This window comes from Prinia subflava, chromosome 3 (assembly GCF_021018805.1).
Source record: "Prinia subflava isolate CZ2003 ecotype Zambia chromosome 3, Cam_Psub_1.2, whole genome shotgun sequence".
Classification (NCBI taxonomy): Eukaryota; Metazoa; Chordata; class Aves; order Passeriformes; family Cisticolidae; genus Prinia; species Prinia subflava.
The window spans coordinates 74,417,193-74,443,116 of NC_086249.1; the positions used below are offsets into that span (position 1 = coordinate 74,417,193).

General features: G+C 43.9%; 1 protein-coding gene across 1 annotated transcript; it reads right to left on the reverse strand.

Moving 5' to 3' along the window:
- Positions 1 to 371: 371 nt before the first annotated feature.
- Positions 372 to 3,085, reverse strand: CHST7 (carbohydrate sulfotransferase 7). The gene has a single exon (XM_063392500.1). The coding sequence runs from the start codon at positions 3,081 to 3,083 to the stop codon at positions 1,689 to 1,691; it is 1,395 nt and encodes a 464-aa protein (XP_063248570.1). The 5' UTR covers positions 3,084 to 3,085; the 3' UTR covers positions 372 to 1,688.
- Between the last annotated feature and the right edge of the window lie 22,839 nt (positions 3,086 to 25,924).

Here is a 25,924-nt window from a genome sequence, read left to right on the forward strand (position 1 = left end):
GGAAAAACAGCTAAAGTAAATGAAGGTTCATCCTGACTTAGTGACATGCTGTGTAGCATAACACTCAGAGCACAAAAATGTACAGTGCAATTCAAACACCTCCTCCATGATAACATAACATCTTTGAACTGCCTTTATTTTCAGCACTTTATATAAATACTGCTTTCTTCCTGATCCTGGATTATCCTCAATTTGAAACTCATATTCTGGGTTTGTATTTGAGGACTGAATGTAAACATCCCTATAATCTTGTACACTCTCGTGGGGCCATTTAAAGACTACCAGGCTGTAATAGATTCAAAAGCAGTCTCTGAAGTTATGAAACTGCATTCCTAAATTACAACTGAACCTTCTACCCCCACATCAAGAAATTAAGAAACAAAGGTATACACCTTTTATTGCAGATACACTTGAATTGCAGATACACACACCCTCTTCTCACACAAGTTGCAGGATATCTGCAGGAATATGTCATTTTAGAATACAAAATAAAACCTCAGGGGTTTCTTTGTTTGTTTGATTCATTTGTTTGTTTGTTTTAACATAAGATTTTATTTGGGAACTTCATGATTAAATTGTCTTAGCCTCTTAGGAAACATTTGCTTTTGTCCAGGAGTTGCCAGCTGAGAGGATGTTATTGTTTGGAAGGGATGTGATCAGAAGGACCCTGAGCACGGCACAATGTGTCAGCCCGGAAGCAAGGGAAGAAAAGTGATTCTCTCATCTGACAGAGAAAACAAAACGGAAATGTCCAGCATTTGCCTTCCAGTTTCATTCACCCCTACACGTGTTCCAAAGAAACATGTTAGTCACCTGTATCTCACATGAGTATCACCAAACTGTGTCAATACATATATATTAAAAAAAAAATTCCTACTTTCAAAACAATTACAGATTTCTTTAGAAAAGCAAAGATTTCTGCCACAAACACCTTCAAAACACATAAGCAGGCAAATGCTTACCCTCTCTGTACGACCACTTACCCTGCTTCTCAGAATGAGGGACAGAGTTGGACGCGGTTCCCCTTCCCTCAGCCCCCTCCCTACAGCACCAGCAATGACCAGGGGCAGAGACCTGCCTGCAGAGCAGGTTTGGAGCAGCAGAGCTGAGTCCTACCCCGCAGCAGGCACCCTCCCGGCTGTCCAGGCCCCTGCTGACCTCTGCAGCGGCTTCACAGAAGCCTCTTGTGTTTCAGTAGCAGTAGGACAGAGGTCAGTGTGATTCGGAGCTCCAGAAGAGCAATGCTCTCACAGGAGCACCTTCCAGGCTCTCTAGTTCCTTGCTGAGAGTCTTCACCTGGGGCACTTTGAAATTTTCATGCAGTTTGTTTGTAGCATACCTGTGCTTTGTACATGATCACGGTTTCACGCTACAAGGCTCCAAGAGTGATGCCGTACTCGGAGGACACCTCTTACCAAACCCTTCTCGTACACAAAACATCCCCCCTGCCCTCTTCACGCAGCCCAGAAGGAACACAGCCACAATGAAGCCTCAGCGGTACTGGGGCCCTGCACCTCCAGCGCTGCCTGTACCCGAGGCGAGGCAGGCGTCCCTCAGCCGGGGCTGCCCCCGAGGGAGCGCCTACCATGCCAGCGGTGACCCCGCGCTCAGCTCTGCCCGACTGCGCCCGTCCGTCCGTTTGTCTGTCCGTCCGCCCTCAGGCCCGTCCGGGACGTGGGGCTCGGGCGCTACCGAGCGTCGCCGGCGCTGAGGGGGTAGGCGAGGATGCTCATGGCCTCTCCGCACGCCGCCTCCACCTGCCGCACCTGCTGGCGGCTGAGGCGCTCCCGCCAGGCGTGCACGGCCTCCCGCGCGTCGCGGGCGGAGATGAGGAAAGGCCGGTCGGAGGAGTAGGCGGCGCCGCGGGTCATGTTGACCACGAAGTCCTCCAGGGCCGGCGGCACCGTCAGCCCGGCGAAGCGCAGCAGGCGGCGCAGCTCGGCGCGGGGCTCCCGCACCAGGTCCTCGTAGCGGAGCTGCGTGTAGCGCCGGCGGAGCCAGTCCGGGGCGCGCCGGGCCAGGAGGAGATCGCGGAGCCAAGACTGGCAGATCACCTCCAGCGCGCCGCCGAGGAAGAACTCGGCGCGGTGCTGCGGCTGCGGCGGCCGCCCGCCGCCCAGCAGCCCGGGCGGCAGCAGGAGATGCTGCTGCTGGTGGCGGGCCGGGCCCCGCGGCTCGGCGCGGTGGCGGCTGCGCAGCACCTGTACGCTCTCCCGCAGCAGCGCCTGCCGCGCCTTCAGGCGGGAGTTGTGGACGGCGCGGGGGTCGCGGAAGAGCTGCACCACCCGCAGGTTGAGGCCGGGCTCCCGCAACAATGGCAGCAGCGCGCCCAGCTCCAGCAGCCGCACGTCCTTGATGACCACCACCGGGTACTTGCGGCACTCGGCCTCCAGCTCCCGCAGCGCCCGCGGCGGACACGACTCCTCGCATGTGGCGCCGTCGACGAGGCCGATCTCGTCGCGGGGCCGCGGGGCGGCGGGGCAGAGCGGCGGCGAGCAGATCACCTTGTTGGTCCGCCAGCCAAAGATGCTGGCCGTGGTGAGGTTGTCGGCGGCGGGCGGGGCGGGGGCCAGCGGGTCGCGGGGGCCGGACGGGGCGGTGTAGAGGCGCAGGACGGAGAAATCGCATCGGAAGAGGGCGCGCAGCATGTCGCGGAGGGCTCCCTGCAGGCTCAGCGCGTCCCCCGGGTAGAGCGCCTGCCAAAGGTGCCACATGGGCTCGTACAGGTAGAAGACGTCGGGGTGCTGGTTGAAGAGCTCCCCGAGGAAAGATGATCCCGTTCGCCAGGTAGCGTGCAGGTAGATGTGCCGCTTCCCCGCGCTGCCGTTACCCGCCGCCCCGGCCGTGCCCGCCTCATCCTCCTCCTCTTCCTCGTCCAGCGGCGGCCGCTGCTCCCAGCCCCACTCACTCAGCGCCTCCTCCAGGCTCGGGCAGCGCCGCAGCAGCGGCTCCTCGTCCGCTCGCCCGCGCCTGGTCCCGTAGTCCAGCGCGTAGGGCACCAGCAGGAGCAGCAGCAGCGTGTACAGCACCAGCACCGCGGCGAAGCGGCGATGTTCGCCTCGCCACCGTCGCCGGCCCTTCATCGCTGGGGCCGGCTCGGACTCCGGCTCCGCCGACCCTCGGCTTGCCGGAGGGCGGCTCTTTGCGGAGAAGCAAAGTTAGCGGCGGCGGCGGCGGCAGGGATGTGGGCGGCGGGCGGTCCTCCCCACCGGGGAGCACGCCCACGGGCACGCCGGCCCGGCTCCGGGCCGCTGGCCGCGCCGCCCGCCGCTCTCGCCGCCGTCTCCTCCTTCTCGTCCTGCTCCTCCTCGCAGCGAGACGCGGAAGCGCCCGCACCTGCCCCCGCTGCCGCCTGAGAGGCTGCTGCCGCCGGCGGGGCGCGGGTGCTGCTGCTCCCGGTGCCGCTGCTGCTCCCGGTGCCGCTGCGCCGGGCTCCGGGCCGCCCCTCGCCCGGCCTCCCTCCCTCTCTCCCTCCCTCCCCCCGGGCAGGGCCGGAGGGGCGGGCTCGGCACGGCGGGACTCACCCCCGCCCGGGAAGGGGCGCACCGGATCGAGGTGTGTGAGCCAGGACAGGTACCGAGCAGCCGAGGGTGTCCCGAGGAGGAGTGGTTGGTCCTGCTGTTCACCAGAGCTCCGCAGAAGGAACACGCAAAATGCTGCTGTAAGGAGAAGAGGTGCAAATATGTTTTTAGGGTAGACAACAGCTATTAAAATCTGCAGTGAGTTTCAGAAATGCTGCAGTTCGGCGCTGTAGAGAGCTGCGGGGTTTCTCAGCCACACTTTCGTCTACGTGTGTGCTGATGGGATGCGGACATCTCGATCATGACTCATTGCTCCAGTTTTTACACCTGTAAGTTCCATAGCTGTCTGAGCGGGTCACCCTTTGCAGCTGAAGGGAAGAAATGGGCACCACAGAGGGACGTTCAACCTATTGCAGATGTCTCCCTAAAAGCCCTCTTTATTAACTACAGCAGGAGAATAAAGTTACCAGTTCAAATGTAGACTTCTAGTTTTTTTGACATCTAAGATTAGTTGAAATCTCCTGGGAGATAGAAAACCAACAAGATGTTGACTTCAGGTGTTTAAATTAGAAAGTATAGTCTCAGAATCTCCAGCCCCTGCCTGACCTTGGAAGATGCTCACATAAGGAGATGGACCATGATCCCATGTTTCTGGTTAAGGCATCCAGCTGTCAGGAAAGTGAGGTTCCTGTCCTGCTGATGATGTAGTGGGACCTGCTGACAGTCCTGAACTCTCGGCAATAGGTGGCATCCTCTGTAAAACGCTACTAGTATTTAAGTATGGTGTGCAGGGTGAAATTCAGAGAGGATAACATGGTTCTTGCCCTCGGTGCATGATGCTTTGACTCCCAGAAGAGTCTTTGTGCTATATAAACACCAGTGGTTAGACACCTGACACAGCCTTTGTCAATGACACCACATGCAACAGAGAGCAGAAACAATCCATTAGTTTCATGAGTTCTAAAAATGCTCTATCTGTAGCACAGATACATAGATATACAGCCTGAAGATGCTGGATATAGTATGAATGTCTAGTTATTAAATAATAATCTAATTTTGAATTTATCAGGCAAAGTACAAGGACCAGAACTCAATGCAAGGGAGAAAATCATACTTCTCTTCTGTCCAGGTGGCAAGCTAGTAGTCTGCCTGCTAATGCTTTACTTGCCCCATGTTAGTAAGTGTTAAAGACTGGGCTTGCTGCCCTTTATAGCATGCTGAGTGAGTAGATGGTGCCAAACAAGATTTGTGAGCTCCTTAGCAGAGGAAAGTCAAAATTGTAGCATTGGACAGGAAATTCTGCCTCAACATACATTTCATTGTTTATATCTTTGAACACCAAGATACACCAGTATCTCATACTTAACAGAGTGAGTTCCACCTCTGACTCAATACTACGATTTAATCCAGATTCTCAAACAACTAAAGCAGGACAATGGAATAAAAACACTCTTGCTAAAATCAGGTTACAGTCTTGCCAAAAGAACCCCTTCCCTATCCAAAAACCATACTTAGTATTTTGAGAGTCTCCAGCATAGCTGACTCGTGTGGCATCATGCAAAATAGTAATTTGGATAGATCTACCAAGATGGGATCCTGAGAATGCCAATGAGAATGGATAACTCCGAGGTGCGAGGATTTCCCCTTTGTGAGACAAAATACTGAGCTGGCAGTAGCATCAGCACCACTGATGGCCAGTGAGCCATGCTGCAAGACATGTTACTTTAAACTAATTTTGTATGGATTTCTATGACACATACATAGGCGTAAGAACTAAAATCAAGGTTTTAAACCTGCCTAACTGAAGTAAAGCTGTCTTGCAAAGAGTCAAACATCTCACAGGGAAAGACAACCTGTCAGAAAAATGTGAAAATAAAACTATGTACATCTTACGCTGATTTATTTTTCAGACAGTAGAGCTACAAAGTTCAGGGGTAACTGTTCTAGAAAAAATGAAATATACAAATAACTTTACCACGAGGGACATATTTTAGTAAAGATAAAGCCATAGTTGTTAAAAGATGATCAAATCTAAAAAGAATAACAGTAAGTGTTTTGTTCTGCACCTTAACAACAGTTCCTCTGCTGCAAGAGGATTAGGCTGTAAGTGTTTACTTCAGTTGTTTTGGGTTAGAGCTTTTTTTGGCACAGGGGGATTCCAGCAAAGCCAGTATTTATTTTGCCACCCAGCGGGTGCCTGAGCTAGACTTGTAATCCTTGAGCTCCTGCCCTCCTGAAGAAAGTGCCTACTTCACTAGAAGTACCTCATTTGAGCATTGGGGAGTGGACTGCTGGTCTGAATAGAGTGGGAAGAGATCAGCTTTCTCTTTTCTCGATTTTCAGTTCCGTAATGTGTTCTCTCTTCAGCACAGATAAGAGAGATGATTTTCCCTATTTAGGCTTTTTCTATAAACCATAAAAGCGCCATTTACATATACAAATGATCTGCATCTCCTTCTAGGATCAGAACAGTTCTGTACCCAAAGGAGACAGCCAGATTCTTCTTCTTTACTGATCGGTAAAGTAGTCTGCCCATTTAGCATCTAGCTCCTGCCATTTTTTGGTGATAATTCTGTGCTTAATATTATTTTGTAATGAGGGGGGAAAGAATATAGGCATAACATGTTCTGCATACTTTAGTATTGCAGTATTTCCTTTCTAGTTTCCAAGCTTGTCACTGTAAGTACTGGCTGTTTTTAATATAACATAACATTGGCTTCCTGTGTATTATCTCTGTAACTTAATTTTTGCTCTTCTGTCTCCCATGGTGCTTCTACTGTCAAGAGAGACAGTAAATGCTGGGATGCAGCATTTCAGCCTCAATAATTTTTATCTTCTCAGCAGGGGCATCAAAATAGAAATAGTTGCCTCTATACCTCACAATCTTTCAGCTCTCCCATGCTCTTGTCATTTTCACAGAGTACTTTGTGAGTAAAAATAGCTTGATTTGCTGATAAAATTAAACATGCTTTGCACACGGAGCACCGCCCTCAAACATCCTGACTGTTAATGAACTCTCTGCTTGCACATGTTGTCACTCACAGGCTTCAGCCAAGAGGAAGTCTGTGGTTAGTAACAGCTTAAAAACCTTCCAGAAGCCAACAAGCTAGGACAAATGTCCTTATTTTTGAAGTTACTTTGTCATCAGATGTTTCAACATGTGCAATACCACATGTTTCACATATGGAACCAGACTTAGTAACTCACATTTTAGAAAGGACATGTTGAGAATAGTGGGAAGGACAAGCTGGTCCAGGCAAGATGGCTGGTGCAGAAGGGACTTTTTGCAGTGTAGTTTTCCCCAAAAGTGGAACAGAGATTGAGGACCTGCAAAAGGTAAAAATATCACAGAAATTCCGAGAGACTCAGTGGAAATTTAGAGGATCTGAAGAAAGTGGAAAGTAAGACAAAAGCAGAATAGACTTCTAATCCGGGGCTGGTAAGCAGTTGGGTGGAAGCGGCTTCAGACACAAAGCCACATTCAGAAGGTAGTAATTCAGCTTTCTGCATGCACACCTGGTGTCACTCTTCACATCTGGAAGGAAAACAAGGAAATGATGCAGAAATGATGCAGAAAAACTGTAGCATTCTTAACTACCTCTGTCTTGTGTACTCCTGATCATTACACAGGCACAAGTCCAGACCTCTGAGTTTCTGTGTGGCTGATTTGAGAGAAATCAGTTTCAGTTACTGGTCACAGCCAGCTTCATGAGAGGAAAGTCCTGCTTATCAGACCTGATTTCCTTTTCTGACAAAGTAACACGCCCAGGTGATCAAGGGCTTGGTTTTCAATAAAGCTTTCGATGCTGTTTCTCACAGTATCCTTCTCGACAAAATGTCCAGCACACAGCTGGATAAACACATGGGTGAGCAACTGGCTCATAGGTCAGGCATAAAAGATTACAGTGAACACAGACATCAAACTGGTGACCTGTCACTAGTGGGGCTCTGCAGGGCTCTATCATAGGTCTTGTGCTCTTACACATCTTCATAAAGGGCTTGGATGCAGGACTGGAAGGGACACTGAGCAGGTTTGCAGACAATACAAAACTGGAAGGAGCTGTTGTCTCCCTTGAAGGCAGGGAGGCCCTGCAGAGAGACTTTAACAAATCAGAGCACTGGGTAGTCACCATCAGTATGAAGTTCAACAAAGGAAAGAGCCGGGGATCCTGCACCTGGGATGGGGCAGCCCTGGATATATGGACAGACAGGGGAATGAGATGCTGGAAAGCAGCACCATGGAAAGGGACATGGGGGTCCTGATCAAGTTGAGCGTGAGTTACCAGTGTGCCCTGGCAGCCAGGAGGGCCCAATCATGTCCTGGGGTGCATCAGACACAGCATCGCCAGCTGGGCAAGGGAGGGGATTGTCCTGCCCTGCTCTGAGCTGGGGCGGGCTCACCTTGAATACTGTGTGCATTTTTAGATTCTGCAATATAAGGAAAATATAAAACTATTAGAGAGTGTCCAAAAGAGGGCAACAAAGATGGTGAAGGGCCTTAAGAGGATGCTGTGTGAGGAGTGGCTGAGGGCATTTGGTCTGTTCAGACTTCATTGCAGTCTACAACTTCCTGATGAGGGGAAGAGGAGGGGCAGGCACAGATCTCTGTGCTGAACAGTGACAAGACCTGAAGGGATAGCCTGAAGTTGTGCTAGAGGAGGTTTAGTTTAGATACTAGAAAGAGGTTTTTCACTCAGAGGGTGGCTGGACATTGGAACAGGTTCCACAGAGAAATGGTCACAGCATCAAACCTGACAGAGTTCAAGAAGCATTTGGACAACACTCAGGCACGTGATGGGACTCTTGGGGATGGTTTTGTGCAGGGCCAGGAGTTGGACTTCAGTGATCCTTGAGGGTTCCTTTCAGCTCAGCATATTCTGTGGCTCTGAACAGCTTCTAGTTTTGGTTAATACAATCACACAGCCACCATGCAACTCCTATCACCCAGTGGCTCTGCAAAAGAGCAGGGGCAGCAGAAAGGCATGAGATTCCTCTGTGCCCCTCAGACTGAGGGAAGCTGGCAGTTGAGTTTGGGGACCAAAAGCACGCGTGGAGTTGGAAGGGAGGGGATTCATTACTCCCTTCTCTACCAGATTTCTCCGGTTATTCCTAAGAACTGTTTAAGATGTAAAGTTAGCACATGCTGCTGCTCTCTGCTTCCTAACATAAGGGCTGGGTACAGAGAGTGAGCTGAGGTGTTCAGATAAAGCCAAATTCAGCACTGCAGCCTGTGTTTGGCTAAGGGATGCTTGATAGCCCAGTGCAGCATCACTGAACCAGCTGCAGCAGCCTGACAGGTACCTAGCTAGGGGAGTTCTTCTATGCCCAAGAGAAACAGAGACATTTTATTTCTGCTTTTGATTTATTTAAAAATAAGGCTATAACAGATATACTACACTGTAATTGTCAGAGAGAGATTGTCTGTGTCTCACATTCCAAGAATGTGAGATCTGAGTATTGAAATAGCAAAAAACAAAACAAAAGGAAGGAGGAAGGTTTGAGGTTTTTAAACTTAAAACACGGTTATGCTGTCAGTGATCTTGTGAGCCCCTCTAACTTCCTCTAAGAAAGGAAGCTAATGCTATCATTGAAGATGATGGAAAATGCAACTAGGAAATGTAATAAGAAAATACAGGAGGTGGAAGGCAGAGCAAAGCGAGTTTATGTATTTGTTGAGGTTCAAAATGAAGCTCCCAAGGAAGTCTGTTAGTAAGTGTAAATTCAGATAAATCAACAACAATGAAAGAAAAAAGCATCTATTCCATAATCAAACTCAATGCTAATGTAACTTGAGTTTTCCTAAATTCCACCAAGGATGACTTTAATATGAAAGCTTTAAACCTCTTCCCCATAGAGTGGGCCTTGTTGTCCCATTAGCAGACAGGCAATTCTCTCACAGCCCAGAAACACTTACCAATAGCCAGCACCTCCATCACAATGTCTGGCAATCAAAAGTAGCTGCCACAGTAAAATTATTCCCATGGTAATGTGTTTGGGGTCTCACAGCTTTGAGTATAAGAACTGCCTCTATACTAAAGTGTGTGGGAAATAATAGTTTTTAGGGGCAGAAACTGTGAATCTTTTCCTACTTTCTCTCATTGTCACAGGCTTACTATTACTGAATTAGAGATGCTGATTAACAGCAAGCTTTTGCAACTCAACAAGTTCAGCCATTGTGTTGGCATAATTAGGGAACTAATTCTTTCACAGTTCACTCAAGCAAAGAAATGAACTAGAAAATTTAAGACCTATTTTTAACAGGGGATTTTTTCCCCCCAACGTAACCCCTCTGACAGCCATTGTAACAAAATACTTGCAATTCTCCTGCACTTTCCTGAGGCAACACTTTCATGCACAGAATATAGTTTTTGGACTGAGCATCTATCTGCCTTTTTATTCACTTCAGTCATATGTACAAATCTGTACTGGCATATGCAAGTGAAAATGCTGAGTGCTCAATCACTGCACCTACTTTATAAATATGTCCCATCAAGTTTTCTAAAGATAATTTTGCAAATTCAGAATTTTGGAATAATTTTTGCAAATTATTCCCATGAGACATGCCTGTATGGAAGAAAGACAAATGCCAGAATGTATAATTCACTTTAGAATTAATCTTGTATATGCTTGTGCCAGATTATTTAACTTTCATGAGGAAAATGTTAGCAGGCAAGAAGATATTGATTCTGGGTAATTCCTGGGTTCCTGGAACCTCTGGGAACCAGTTTAATTCCCTGCCTGTCATTACTGATTATTAATGAGAAAGTCTTCTCTGGGCTTGTTACGTGTTAATTGGGGGTTTACGACTGGAATGGTAGTCAGCAGTCCACAATTTCTTTTTTCAGCTGTCTAATGAGTGCAGCAGATTTGAAAATTGGTCTTAGTCTCTTGCTTTGGGCCTTCACTACAAGATTTACAAAATCTGTCCAAAGCAATCATAGCACAACTATGCATCTGCAGCTCACTGTTTATTTAGTGAGGCATCCCTATGCCTGTATGCATTAAACACGGGATGAAAACCATTTTGGTTTTACTGTAAACTTCTGTAAACAAAGACTTTGTACACTGCTTTCTGCAAAGAGACTGCTTAAGTTTTCTCTGGGCAGTTTTCGGTACCAAATGTTAATTGTCAGGCTTTGTTACTTTAGCGACATAGACAATTTAGTGCAGATTCAGGTTTTATATGACTGAGAAAATTACCTCACAAAATTTACTAAAGCTTTAGCACAGAAATCATCTTGTCTTCAGTAGCTTCACTCTTATTATACCTGTTAGAAAAATGAAGAGAAAACGCACAAGCCTAGCTCATGAAACAAGTGGGTGAACAGGAAAAAAACACAGAATAAAAGGTCATTACAGGATATAGAGGCTGATTTTCTAAGGAGAGATAACTGTTGTTCTGGCTGAACAACAATAAAAAAAGTTACCTGCAATTGCTGAGTTGGTGCAAAAATATATTTCAACCATGCAGCTCAAAGAGAAAATATTCAAATACATCCTGCAAGCTTCAAGCTGATCTCAGCACAGTTTCTGCAATACTCCTCAGGTCCTTTTAGAAGAATTGGGCTGACTATGGAAACGTCTGGAAAAACCTGATCGTCTGTCCAGGCAGATTTCACACATTATTTATTAGCTGCTGGACTTTGCAGTATGCAGAAGAGCATGTAGGCATTGCTGGTGCTCAAATCAGGCTGCCCCATCTTGCTGGCCATGAGGAATGGCCAAGGCTGGAGTATGTACTTGAACACCCTCTACCTCTGCTCTGCTTACAGGAAAATTTATTCGAGTTTCTTTTGCTGTATTTCTTGTCAGTGGTGGTTGATTTTTCTTTTGTCCTTCCTTCACTGTCTTCAGTCCTCTTACCTATGGGCTTTTCTAATGTTTATCCTCTTGCTGGATGGTCTTGTCACTCAGCCTCCAGGGAAAAGTATTGATCCATTTGAAGCTGAAGCAGCTGCCCAGGCAGGAGCTACAAAGGACTGTTCATGTTTGTTTTGGTACTGTGGTGAAATGCCCCTACTTTAGATCTTGTTTTGAGAAACAGTCATACTTTGTGGTTTTACTGGGTGGAGATTTTTATTTGTGATTTCTCCTCCAATCTACCATTGGGAAATACCCCCTGAAAACAGTGCAAGACTACTGTCAAAGCAGGAAGTTTTGCTAAATTTTCTAACATTTTAAGTATTTGAAATTGTTGTCACAGCTGCCTCCACCTGGGTTCTGAGGAAGGTAAGTTACCTCAAGCAAAGGGCTGAAATGGGATCTTTAACCACGGGAGGGTGGGGGAGCCCCATGGGATTCGGCAGGGACAGTGGGTTCCCTCAGAGGCTCAGCATTTCGTAACTGACAATTTTCTGCACCTTTGGCTTTCCTTTCTGCTGAGAGTCACTTTGCTGACACCCACCTACATCTGAACTGAGCTGCTGCTGAAAGGGACCAGGCTTTCCCACTTGTACTCAGAGTTGCTCAAAAACTACTAGTATGTTATTATTTGTATATCCCCTTGAAAACAACACAAACATGGCAAGTGTCTGTCTTCTCTGAGCCTCCTTGGTGCACACACAGCTGCTTAGCAAAGGGGGTGGGATGTGCTCTTGAGTATGGGGACTGAGTCAAATAACTTCACCATGAAGAGTCATGCCTGCTTCCAAAACTTACCCAAAGTAGGGAGCTAAATTATTGCTTTACATTTTAGTTATTTGAGGGTTTTATCTATCTGATCTTGGTGATAAGCTTCCAAACAGGTTTCACCCAAATTCATGATCTATAGAATGACTTGAAATAGAGGCATTTCTTAGCAGTGATATGACCCTGTCTCTTGAGTCCACAAGCAGACTTTCTGCTGGTTCCACATCTGTGGAACACTGAGGACCCTCCTTGAGGGTTTGGCTTAAGTCATCTCCTGAGGTACACCTCCTGAAAACACAGTCTTGGTCAGGAGTACCCAGCTCTCCTGGACACTGGCATTGTGATTTGCTGATAGTTATTGAGGAGATCAATCAATTTAGCCATGCCTGGTACTTTGAAAAACTCTTTAAAGTCAGTTCCTTCATTCTTGATCCATTTTGTTTCTTGCTCTTATAAACCTGGTGTTTGGAGTTTTTTTCCAGTATGAGCTGCCTTTGTTCAATAATATCTTGGGCTTTGATGTACTGCTCCTTACAGTATCATCTAAAGGGTTTTGTAGGGAAATCTAAATCACCTCTTTTTGCAGTAGTTTGGCTTTACTGACTTGAAGGATTCAGAGGAAACCTAGGGATTTCTCCGTGCCATCCCTCTTCCTCTGGGGAGTACTGACAGTTATTCTCCAAGGAAGTCAAATAGATCAGTTTGCCTAAATGTTTTGTCTGAGATCTAAGATGTTCTGTGTCTATTTACTTCATTAATTTACCTTTATCCTGTGGGAGTCCTAAAAAAATTGAGTTTCTCTTTAAAGAGCTCCTACAAAAACAATTGAAGTAATTAAAATTATCTCTGTTTGTGTTAAGAGACCTGTCTTCCTTCCCTACATGACCCAAATAAGAGCTTCCTGTGATCTGAATTCCAGCCAGGCATGATGTAGGATGAAGGTTTATTGCCTCAACCACAATTCCTTCTGTCCAACAACATGGTCTAGTAAAAAGCATTTAATGTCTTTTCTGATTTAATAAGTGATGCCTCCAAATGTCTCCTGATGAAAGTAAAACTGATATCAATATCAAAGTTGTGGCTTTGCTGAATGCTGTCTCAATTTCTGCTGCCATTGAATGGGAAGACTGTCAAGAAATTTAAAATAACTTGATGTGCTTAGTAATTGTAGTGACAAATTTTCAAATTATGGATATTTGTCAGTCATCAGTACCCTCAGCAGTCAGTAGGTATCTTCTCAGCTGCAAAAATACATAGGTTTTCACTGTAATCCAAAACATCTTGAACAGTATTTATAGGAAATGAAAAGCAGAAAAGGATTGCAAAATTAAAAATATATTTCTCTATTTCCATTTGGAAAAGAAAAAAACCCAGTCCAAATGGAAGTGCACATGGCTAATATTTCAATCTCAATTAATTTCCAAACAAACTGAACTGGTGTCTTTCTATTATCATTTTAAGATGCATCATTTTGAAGTTCAGAAATAAAAAGGATTCATTTTCTCTGTGTCTCTTTGAACAATGCAAGTTTTATAACAAACTGAACCAAATTACTTAAAACCAGAAAGGGTATTTCCTGTCTGCACCTTACAGTTCTCCTGCTTGTATCTCCTGCAGTTCTCTCTTGTCTGCTCTTTTCCCTTTCTGTGTCAGCCTGCATCAGTCCGGAAGGAACATCTTTGGAAGGATATGCTTCTGGATCCAAGTCTGGATGTGGCTGCAAGAATCATAAGCTTAATAACAGGAAATGGCTAAAGTTTCATTTTGATAGAGTAGTGTACTCATCTGTGTAAGCTATTGACAGAAATGCAATTTATCATGTATTTCTGATGTAAAAAGATGTATTTCGTGGTTGAAATGCAATAAAATTAAATCAGTTACAGATCTCCCTTTAGTTTTTGTTATGCAGATGGGATTATTCCTGTTGGTCTCACATTACTATCACAGAGCCTTTGTAATATGAACATGAGAAAAATAGTTTCAGCAGGTCTTGTAACAAACCTTAATTAAAAAAGAGCACACAACAGTCTCAGATCTTTATGGTATTTTAGATGCAAAGAGTTTTTCACAGATTCTCTTGATGAAAATATTTAGAATCTTGTTAAATCTGGGGAAAATTTTCACACCTACACTCTCCTGCCTTCCTGAGCTTTTTTTCCCCTCCCCCAGTCATACAGCATTCAATTCTAAAAATCACTCAGTGCAGCTGGGGACCTCCCTGCAGCTCTGGCTGGAGTGCTGCTGATATCCTCTGAGCTTCTGCAGTCTGAACTTCTGCTGGCCAACACTCTTGCCTTTCCAGCCATCCTGGACAAACTTAACATGGTTAGTTGGACATACTCAGACCAATTGCAGGAGCCCAGCTGACCAGCATATTCACAGCAAATCTGACATGTTTGAAAGATGCTGAGACTTTAGGACTGATCTTTTTGGCTGTGTCTTTTCGGCTGCTGATATTGACTGGGCTGTGTATAGACATGGGCCTCTTACACCTGGCACGTGCAAAGCTGTCATTGCCCTTGTTGCAACAAAAAAAAGAGGAAGAACATGGCTATGAGTGTCCCTTTGGCAATGATAATAAATGACTGAAAATGAAAGGGCTCACTGACTCTCCCCAGCGCCTGGGATTCTGGAAAGGCAGAGTCTGGCACTGCAGGCAATGAGCTCATCACATAAATGATGTTTTCTTGCTGCTTCAAGGTGAATTGGGAAGCATCTTGGAGACTTAGCTGTTGACATTGGGATGTTTTCCCATGATTTTCTGTTTTGAGGAGTCTGGAAAGTCAGTCTCTCCTCACATATTGGATGGCTCACACTCACTTGATTATTTTTAGGGGTTTTGCCGAATCCAAAGTCCAAGATTTACAGAACAATCAGGTAACAGAATCAGGGCCACTTGAGTTTGAAGCAGAGCAATAAAAATGCAGTCATTTTTATGCAAGCAACTGAAAAGCACTCACAATTTTCAACGTTTCGACTGCTGTTCTGATTCATTTCTTCAGAAAAGTAGTATATACATACAAACAGGTTCCTAATTTCTCAGAACAGCCTTATCACACTGAATGGTCTTAAAATCACATTGTCTCTGTTTTAGTAGAAGTCACTACAGAAATTACTGTTAGGAAAAAACCTCTAACACAACAAAGCTTGCTGCTCAAACATCAATTCATTGAAAACTTACAATAAAGAACTAATGATTTATTTGATAAACTCTTCTTTTCTTTTTTTCTTTAGATGTTCTTAAAATCAGAAGACTACACATGCTCACAGTAGCATAGCAAGTTGGGGTAACCTTCCTGTTCAAAACTGGGTCATTTATCACCTGACTCATTTCTGAAACCTGGGTAGAGGAAAACCACACAAAACCTTAGCAAAAGGAAACAATATCACAGATAAATCTATTCCTAAGGTAGCTTTTCTCTTCTGACATGAGCCTGTGCCTCAGCAGCTACAGGTGCCATACCACCACGCTGCAGTGGTGCTCACTAGCCCAGTGCTTTTACAGCTGGTGCAGGCTGATTGTCATTTTGTACCTGAGAGGCAAGTCTGACTTGGCCATATAGCTTGTAAGCTCTCATAGGGGTTTAAGGGTTCTATGTTTAAGAGAATTACTAAATTAAAATCCCACTGCTCAGTTTGAAAAATCCCCTGTGCCAGCAGGTTTTTAATTTGTTCAGGCATTTTGCAGAAAACATCTGCTGGAAGGAGCTGGCGTGATTGAAGGAGGGTATCAGAGCAGACTGCAAAATGTCACCTGCTGCAGCAGGGTGGTCTTTTTCATATTTAAAAATACATGAATATGCCAGTGCCTCTCATTGCTATTCTGATATGTCCCTATATTTAACTGAGTTTCAGCTATGAAATGCAAATGATGAGAACGATTTTCTGGTTATTTAGGTGCCAAAGGCTTTGCAGTGGTATTCTGACACCTGGGCCTGGAATATCACTGATATTTCTAATTGAGACCTGATCATGGTCTCAATGTGTGCCTGATTTTCTTTGTCCTCAGTGCTATGCACAGCATATGCAATACTGCAAATGGTTTCATCCTGCACAAGGCTGAGCCCTCTCACCTCTCTGTTTCTGCTGAAAGTGAAACATGGTCCTGCCATGCCATAAGAATTTAAATTATATTCTGTTGTATTGAGCTTTATATCAATCTACTTTAGTTACTTTTATTTTAAGTGCAGTGGTATAGTCATACAGCTATGCAGCCTTATAAAAAAAGTAGGCTCCATTTAAGAGAATAAAAGCTTGGAATGCGGGCTTTGTTAATTAATTGATGTTCATTGTGACGAATACTTAGGATTTAAATGTCCTAATGTAAAGTGCTAATTTAAAGGATGGTAAGTGACAGCCACATAGCAGATAGTGTGTTGTTACAGATAAGGCATGAAGGTAGGATTTGGGCTATCTGGATGCCATTGCCTTTTCTTTTATACTGAATTACTGCATGGCTCAGGACCAATTTGATCCTCTCAGCATTTGTTTGTGTTGATCTTGATTAGGAATACTATTGTAACAGGGGAAATACAGACAAATACATAGCTCTTTGCAAGGATTGAAAACACTGTTATTAAAAGGACACAACGCGAATATCCAGGTTTCAGGATAAATTGGAAATTCAGTGCTCCTCTAGCCACACCATCTGCTCAGACCTACAGGCAGAGCAGAGTGGTGTAGGATCTAGAGATAAAACAACTTGTAGCACAGGGGAATAAAAGTATCTCTGCAGTGGACATATTAAGCTGCTTTTTTTTCGCATTCTAATCTGTTAATCATGCACAGGGCTTAAGTATAGCTCAAGGCAGAGCAGACCTTGAATGATTTAATTTTGTGCTATTTATTGAACTGGATTTAATTTGAAGATATGCTGTTACCCACTGCTCAGCAGTTCTTAAAAAAATGAACGTCCATAATGAGATTTCTGCCATGAATCAGGGATTGTGTGTTTAAAATGGGTCACAGGGGCTGGTCTTCCCAGGCTCCTGCCGCAGCAGCTGCACTTACAACAGTCATGCAGGTTAACCTTTGCAGGATTCACTTGAGGGGCAGATTTGGGGGCACTCCTTTTAAAGCAGCACCTACCACCCCTGGTTTTTTTTTCATTTTTCATTTGTTTAAAGTGACTGCAGCCAGCAGAGAAAGCAGAGAATAAAAATTAAAAGAGAGAGTCATGTTTGGAGGTGAGGGCATGGAGCAGTAAATCTGAACTGGGCCACTGAAGATGGAAGCTGGTAGCTCTGCCAGCCTGGGAGAGATTCCACAGAAATTCCTGATGAGATGGGGACAGGCCCCAGTTTCAGATGCTGCAAAGGGTTGGGATGCTGAGAATCCATAAATGTAGTCTAGCATTTGTAATGCTTTTTTGGCCTAGTATTTGTAACTGCTGATGGTATCACAACAAATCTGAGAGGGAAAGAAACAATCAAATATGCAAATATGCTTTGGGACGAGATGAAAACCCAGCAAAATAATGAAGACTATTAAAGTGTGCTGAAAAGATGTATCTATTAATTTTAAAAAGTTTGCTTTTCTAGTTTCTGTAAGGCTGTGGGCTCCTCCTGCAATGCTTTTACCAGAAAAGCATTACTTGATGATTTCCCCCCCGCTGTGTATTTGTGTGAATGACTTTAGAATTGAATGCATCAAATACCAGAAAATTCACTGGCCAGGCCTGGAGATGCTGCGCTTGTTCGAGGTATAGTCAGATAGAGTGGAGGCATTGCAAGATCTGGGACTGAGTGATTTCAAAGTGATTGGTGTCCACACCACATCCTTGCTGATGTAGTGTGCAGGACTCCATGTTTATAAGATTTACTCCTTGATCACCCAAGTATTTCCCTTGGATTTATTAATAAAATCATTAAGGCTGAAAGTGCTGAAAAGAGAAGGGTCACATAAAGTTAAATAAACCTTTTCTTCTGAGCAGCCATTAGTCCAATACAGCTGCCATGGAAGCCCACCTGTCCCAGCTACCTGCTATTACTCAGTAATGTTTTGGGCAAATGAGAAAGGTCATTTCTGTTTGTTGTTTTGGGTTTTGGTTTTTGTTTGTTTGTATTTGTTTGGTTTTGTTTTATTTGTTTGAAGTGTTTGGGGGGTTTGCTTGTTTGTTTGTTTGGTTGGCTGGTTGGTTGGTTTTTCTTTCCCAAATTCGTTAAAAGTATGGAGGAATTTTTAAGGGTTTTTTTGGGGGTGAGAATTATAACCAACACAGGTCAAGATGCTCCTGGAAGGCCTAGACAATTGCATTAAAACACAAATCTAAAGAATACTAAAACCAAATCCTGTTATAATTACAAAATGTATTACATTTCCTCTGTAACGCAATCAGCCTATGGGCAGTTGGATGCTGTATCTGACAGCAGTTGCTGAGGATCATTTTCTTTTCCTCACACCTCCATATTTCTTCACACCTCACCAGCCCACTTTAATCTCAGACTCATAAATGGCTTCAGATGATTATACTTACTCCTCTGAGTTGATCTATTTCCAGAAATTAGTGGCAGAATGAGGCTTTCAGGCAAATAAGGCGATCTTTTCCTAGTTAGTCGCTTCTTTGGCCATCATAGTCTCCTCAGAAAATGACACTTTTGTTGCCCTTTTCCTCTGGCATCTGCACATTTATTCCCTCCATCCCAAGGCACTTTATATTCCTCAGTGGCTTGGACATCAGTTCAGCACCTGTTTCTCTGTACACAAGGAATAAAAACCATTATTCAGTAGTTGGTTAAGTCTCAGAATATAAAAAGTTGTATATTCTGTTCCCAAGAGTCACAGTTTCAGCTGATCTCTTCTTAAAAATGGCAAATGGTACACAGATCAATATCTTAACAAAATAAAGACAGAAAATTCAGTATGTTTTCTTTTGCTTTTTTGACAATCACTTAATGATCTCTGCATGTACACTCTTGTCAAAATTTGCATTTTTTCACCCAGATGAAAATTAAGGGATAATATCATTGACCCTTCACTCCCATCCTGCTTTCATTTAAAATGCTGTGAAAAACTGGATTTATAGCTAGTTTGTGTCACCTGAGGGGCAGCTGCCTTCAGCTGCTCCAATTTTACTTGTTTGCACTTGGCCTGAGCTTCATGGTTGAGGCTGGAATGGACCTCTGTAAGTCTTCTGGACCAACACTCATTTGATCATCTGACTCATTTTTGTGCATCTATGTAGGAAGCATTTGCAGCTGAGCTGATCACCCTGTCTACCCCCTTCGGTCACTGGAGAGAGAGTGGCAATCTCAAGGTGCACTTTGTTTGCACAAGTACCAGGTTTCGAATGGGATGAGTCATGCCCAGAAATATCTGTTGCTCTCAGTTGACCACAGAGAGAGCCCAATGCCAAAACAGATGTCTGCATGGGGAAGGTTGGGGCAGATTTATCCTCCCTCATCTTTGTATTTACCTTTTAAACTCTCCTGACACAGCTTTATGAACCCTTCATGTTCAGCTTACTGCTGAGCTAGAACTTTCACCCATGAAGGTGAAGTTGAATCTGCATGGCCCTGTCTGAACTCGTTCACATTTTATAAATGTTTTGAAATTCCAGCTAAGTGATGATGGCAGACTTTGGTAATGCATCTTCAGATCTGGTACTTTCTTACTAAGAGTCCTTACAGAAATCAAAAAGGCTTCTGTGTATTGTCCATTTATGTCAGAGAGGACAAAGAAATCTCTTGGTGGGCAAAGTGGAAATGGTGTCGTACACACTCAGGCATACCTTCAGTAATATACTTGTTTCTTTCAGCCAAGTCATTTTTTTCTGACTGATGAAAGACAGAGTCCAGTGCTTCTTCCTTTTTCACCACCCCTTAAATAAGAGCAATCTGTTTCTATTTGTATTATCTTGAAATAACTTAGTTTGCAAAATACACTGAGCAATATCTCCATCCCAGATGTAGCTTGTGCATTTAACCACAGTAATTGTTTTCTGGCAGCCTTCTCTAGGAATCTGGTCTCTCTTTGCCAAAGACAGAGCTTATTTCCTATTCATGTGAGGAAGTTTCCAGTATTTTTAACTAAAAGTGTCCTACAGGGTTCATACCCGCAGACTGAAGGAGGCAAGACCCTCTTCCTGCCTCCAGGCAGGCTCTCTCTGACTCCTGCCTACACGCAGATCAGATTAAAAATATGAGAGGTGCATGTCTCAGCCTGTGTAGTGTGAGCTGGGCTGCTGCTGGTTTATGCTGAAAACCCACTTCCAGCAAAGCAAAGCACTCCTCAGCCTCTCCATGCTTCTTCCATCCTCTTCTGTTGTTTTAGTATCAACTTCATGGTGTTTCGTATGCAAGAATTCAATTTATGCATTTGTTTAAATGACTAACTTGAGCTTGTTTGATAAGAACTTCTTTCAAGTACCTGAATATCTGCCTGCCCTCAGGTATCAGATCATCATATGTCACAGTGCTGAGTTTCCTTACCTTAGTTCTAGGATTCTCAGAAGCTGCCCAAATTTATTGCCATCTGCTTCTTGGTCAACAGCTTCATTGCATTCTTGACTGATTTTCTTGCTCTTTGTTATAGTTTTTCTGTTTCCATTTATTGTCCTCTTTTTTTTTTTTTTTTTTTTTTTTTTTTTTTTTTTTGCATTGACATTTCATGTTTAATCTAGCCAGTATTAAGCTTGCTTCTCTCCCAGTCTGACTTGCTTAGAAGGCATCACTTCAGTCATAGCTTCTCCTTGCACAACTTCCTTCCAGAAGGTAGCAGGAGAGTCTAATTTAGGCATGTGTGGCTTAATGCCTAGGTGCAATCCAGTGGAAATTTGTTATATTGCTCTCCTTTGAAGTTAGGCCACCTGAACTATTGCCAGCTTCTGCTGAAAGTATTCACCAAGCCAGGTGACAGCTGCCAGATGACCTGATGAAAAGCAAAATAAATCAAGAAACTAGAAAGTAGATACAGAAAACAAACAAAAGAAATAGAGCAACCACAAACTTTATGGGCTATCTGTGTTTAAGGAATTCCCAAGGTCCTCTCCTTGTTTTGTTCAGCCAGGAGCTGCCAGGACGTGTCTGCAGCTGGCTGGAGTCAGGAGCTGATTCCCTTGACAAGCCATGTGCTCTGGCATTATCTCCTGAGCTACAACCTGCTATTTACAGCAAAGCTTTTCCAATGAATTTTTTTGGCACACTGGTGATTCAGCTGAATGTAAACACACTTCTGGAGACATCCTGTATCCCACGGTCATGACACTTCAGTTCTAAACAGAGTCCTAATTTATGACTGCCCAATTTGTGAAACATTGTCTCAGATAGCATTAGCTTGTGATCTGCCACTGTGCTTTGGAGAGTCCAGGCTGGCCACCTGGCCTGCCCTCTGTTAGTATCAACTTACCAATAGAGGGGTCAATTACCTCGTGCAAATGTCTCCCTTTTGACAAAGAAGCTAAACAGGACCTGAATTTACGAGAATCTAAGCACATAAATCTTCTATATTGCAGGCCTCAACAGCTACTTATTTTATAGCAGTTTCAGTGAGAACAAGAAATATAGCTTGTAACTAGCTTTAGACAGGGAGTAATTACTGTAACTTGGGTATTGTAACCACTACAACTTGCAGGGTCCCTTTTTTGCTAACAGGAAGATGACAAGTTTGAAGGGGCTTGTGAATCTGAAAGTGATAAAATGAGTTGCTCCTTCTTAAAATGATTAGAGTTCCATCTTTGTGTTATAAAGAAGAACTAATTCCAGTTAAATTACCCAAGTGTGCCAGCCTCTGAAGGAAATGCATGCATATACAACCAGACAGGGCAGGAATGGCTTGTCTTCAGACAAGTCAAGTACTTGTGGGACCTATGTAGTAATGGGTTTTCATTCAGTTTTTTTAAGCTGTGTTCCCCAAAATGGTTCATTCCTGTTTCCCCCTCTTTTCTCCCCCTGGTATGGTCAGTCCCGTCCCAAGTCTCCTTCCCATCCCTGTGTCCACCTATCCTGACCCTATCCAGGTTTTTTAATCTCTGAATCACCTGTCCAGCTCTCCTGACCCTGCCCTGTGTTAATCTGGGGCCAATCACTTACCTAACCCACCCCCTCTTTCCTCCAGTTTAAAAGTCAAGCACAGGACCCTGCCCGCTCTCTCTCCTGTACCATCTTTGAAGAATAAACATCTGAGAGAGCCGTCTCTAATTCCTCACTCCGAGCCTCATCACTATAAAGACCACTACCGCAGAGACAGCCTGTTCTTCGCTGCCTCTCTTACTGCTGGCATTCCAGGAGAGGTACTCCTGGCACTAGGGCTGGAGTTTTGAGCTATCTGGGTCTCACCGGCCCTTCAGTGACAGGACATACAGGAGCAGAAGTTACTAAAGTATACCTGTGTCCTAGGTTACAGTGTAAGATGTGCCCAAAGTGTGTATTCTATCACCATCTCCACAAGCTGATGAAACCAGGTGGGGCAGTGTTTCCCTTGCTCCTTCCTCCGGACTATCTTTTGTTAATGGGCCATCAAGGCCTTGCCCATGACTCATGGGTAACTCCCTCCGGGAGCCATCTCTGTTTAATGGGCAATCAAGGACCCACTGCAGGACTCATAGAATGGTGTCAGCCCACTGTGAGATGCTCCGCCCAGGGGGAGCAGCCAAGCATTCCCACCTGGATATAATCTGGGATTTGGGACACCACAGCAGGCCTTACTCACTGGATTCCCAGAGGACAAGAGCTACCAGACCTTTCTACAGGATCACTGCTTCAACAAGACCGCTCCATCTGGACTGCTACCACCACCCTATCTGACAGGGTGTCAGGCTGTATATTCTGACTCTGTCAGTGGTCTTTTGTACTATTGCTTTTATTTTTTTTTTCCTCCTATTAAATTGGATTTCTAACTTGGAGTCTCACTGGTTTTACTTTGAAATCAGCACAACCTGATCATAAGAACAACCTACAATATATTCAGAACCCACAAACATTTTACAGCTTTTCTGCTGTTTGTGGCAGAGAAAAATGTATTACAAAATTTTTAGGACACATCACAGAAAATGATGGTGATTCTAGTCAGATTAAAATCTTTATCTGAAACCTTGTAGAACTAAGCATTTGCTCCCCCAAAGCCCTTAACTCTCAAAACTTCTCCACCCATAAGCGTGCTAAGATTATGAGGCTTTTTATTATATAAAAAATTATCACAGCTAGGAACTTGCAAAAAATAGCAGAAAAAAAATAGAGAATAACTTGACAGAAGCTCATCCATATCCAACTCCCTTTCTGTGTTTTCCAGATGGCATCCATATTATCACTTGTTATAGAAGTCATATTGATGATGTCCTAAATCTGTCTTTCAATTGTCTTGCTGTGCTTAATGCTGATGTGGGCTTGTCCTAGTTAGAATTCTTGATATTGTAAGAAGAGTCTTCTCTGAGGATTTCGTAGGATCATTTACTTCAGAATAAATCAGTCTTTCTTAATAGACACCCTAGCGGTTTTCCATGTCCCCTCACCAAAAATTATGAAGTCTGCACTGAAAGCATATATTTCTGAGAGAGACAGTCTTAATTTATGAAGGTGATTTGTTGCTTAGACATTCATTGATCATTGCCTATATAGATAAATGAAACTATTTTTTCTTGCTGTTCCTGTAATATTATGCATTCAAGTGTTTTAGCAATATATTTTGATTTCTTTCTTGAAGTCCTTTTTTTTTTTTTCCCATTGAGTAACATTTTTGACAGATCAGGGCATTCATAATAATTAAGATAATCCAAAGGAATCCATCTGCTCACTATAGCCAGCCTCTTCATGGCTGGCAGGGCAGAAACAATACTGCAGTTAGGGTGAGGTGCATCACACTTCTGATTCTGGAAAAGTTAGCACTGGCAGATGCCATGCTCTGTGAGTACAACCTGTGCCCAAGCTAGTAAGGCCTACCAGCAGCTAGACTGCCACACAGAGCTCACTACCTTAGTCCATATGGAGACAGTCCATAAGTGGAAGGGATCATGGAATCATGCATGCCATCTCTGTGAAGAAGCACTTCAGTGTTGTACTTCTGGGCTCCTTACAGCAATGTGCTCCTCAGTGCAGCTGGAGTGTGGTCTAGACACATCTGGGTGAGTTATGTGTAGAACCTATCTGAACTATTTGATGGGTTCCTGTCATTCACTTGGGTTCAGAATCATGGGAAAGTGTCTACATTGTCTCAGGACTTTGATTCCTTGAGCAATTTAGCTACATTCCTGTCAGGTACCAACCTGTACATTGTCGTACCTGCAGAACTCTTCTGTGTCAGACCAGGACAAAATGGCAAGCAGACCATGGACCTTGCAGCCACTCCTGGTGGCCTGCTTAGCTTCTCTGTACAGAGCTCAGGACATTTTTTAGAAACTGCTTATCTTCATTTGTTTTGCTTTTATGAAGCTGGCTTCAGTCTTCTTTCTTCTGCTGCTTCATGTTAAGCTGTTTTGCTCTTGCTGTTATTCTCCCAGCTTTATCACTAGTTCTCTCATGTTTTTACATATTTTCATTTTCACAGCTGCTGTTATGAAACTGAAGCAACTCTTCAGATGCTGAAACACTGAGTGTTTCTATCTTTTATGCTGAAACATTGAGTGTTCCTTTTACTGGCGGGCTACTGAAGAGGTGTCTATTGGCCCTCTATTTCAGTGAGTTTCCACTGACATGGCAGTGTTTGACTATGTTTGGCAGCCAATGGGGCATGTACATTTGCCAGTAATTGTTAGATTTTTGTCAAGTGTCTTTTTGCAGGGCACTCTGGAGAGTTTCAAGGCATTTTCTGCATCTGTAAGTAGAGCTCCATGAACCAACAGTGTATTCACTCAGCAACATCTGACTTAATCATTCACCATTTTAATTTGACTCAGAACCAGTCCAAACATGCCCAACGATTTTAACACCATTGTTATTTTCCATTAGAATTGCTACCTAGGCACTATTTGTCATCCCTAAAGACCTCAAGGAACACATGCTGTAGCAAGCTATAACAAGAACCTTACCTTTACTATTTTTAAAGTAGGTTTTAATTACTGTATATTTGCTTTTTATTTTTCTGGTGTAGAAATAAACTCTAGTAGCTCTTACACTGAGTGGTTTTCCCTGCATCAATTCTTCTTCTGTTTCCAACAGCACTGAAACAGCCTTGCCAGATTTCTGTCACAAAAATTTTGGAAGTTGATGAAAGTGATTTTTGATATATAATTTGCTCAAACTGGGCCACCTGCTAATGTTAATTTTAAAGATATTAAAATGTCTCTATTTTACCAGAAATTTTGCCAGTTTCTTGCATTAATTTTATATTGTTCAATTCAATTTTCATTACCGGTGTGTTCTACAAGACTTTTTAGGGCCTTGTTTTCTTCTGTATTTTGCAAGATTGTATTGCCTTCTGCAGATTAAGCTGACCTCTTGCTGAGGCCAGCTAGGCTTCCAATAGTTTTTTCCTCAGTGAGAGTTGTTTTATTCAATGGGACATCCTATGAGCATAGAGGTGGTTTGGTACAGATGAAAATATAATCCTCTCTAGCTACAGAATTACCTGGGTTTATCTCTTGGAAATGATATGCTAAAAAATATTATTTTCATTTCCCAAATCCTCCCTCATTGATTTTGTCTTTTTTGGGAATGTTTTAAGAGGTCATGGTGGGCAAATTCTGGTCTCATAAATCTAGTCTCATAACTCTCATGGGAAAATGTTTAAGAAACTGAATAAACATTCCTCCCCAACTGCTCCCCAAACTATATACTTTATACCCTTTATACTCAGTCATAGATCAGCTGACTTGTGCTGGGTTTAGCTGGGACAGAGTTAATTTG

Coding starts and splice junctions, on each gene's coding strand:
- CHST7 (XM_063392500.1), bottom strand. CDS start 3,083: ATGAAGGGCCGGCGACGGTGGCGAGGCGAACATCGCCGCTTCGCCGCG.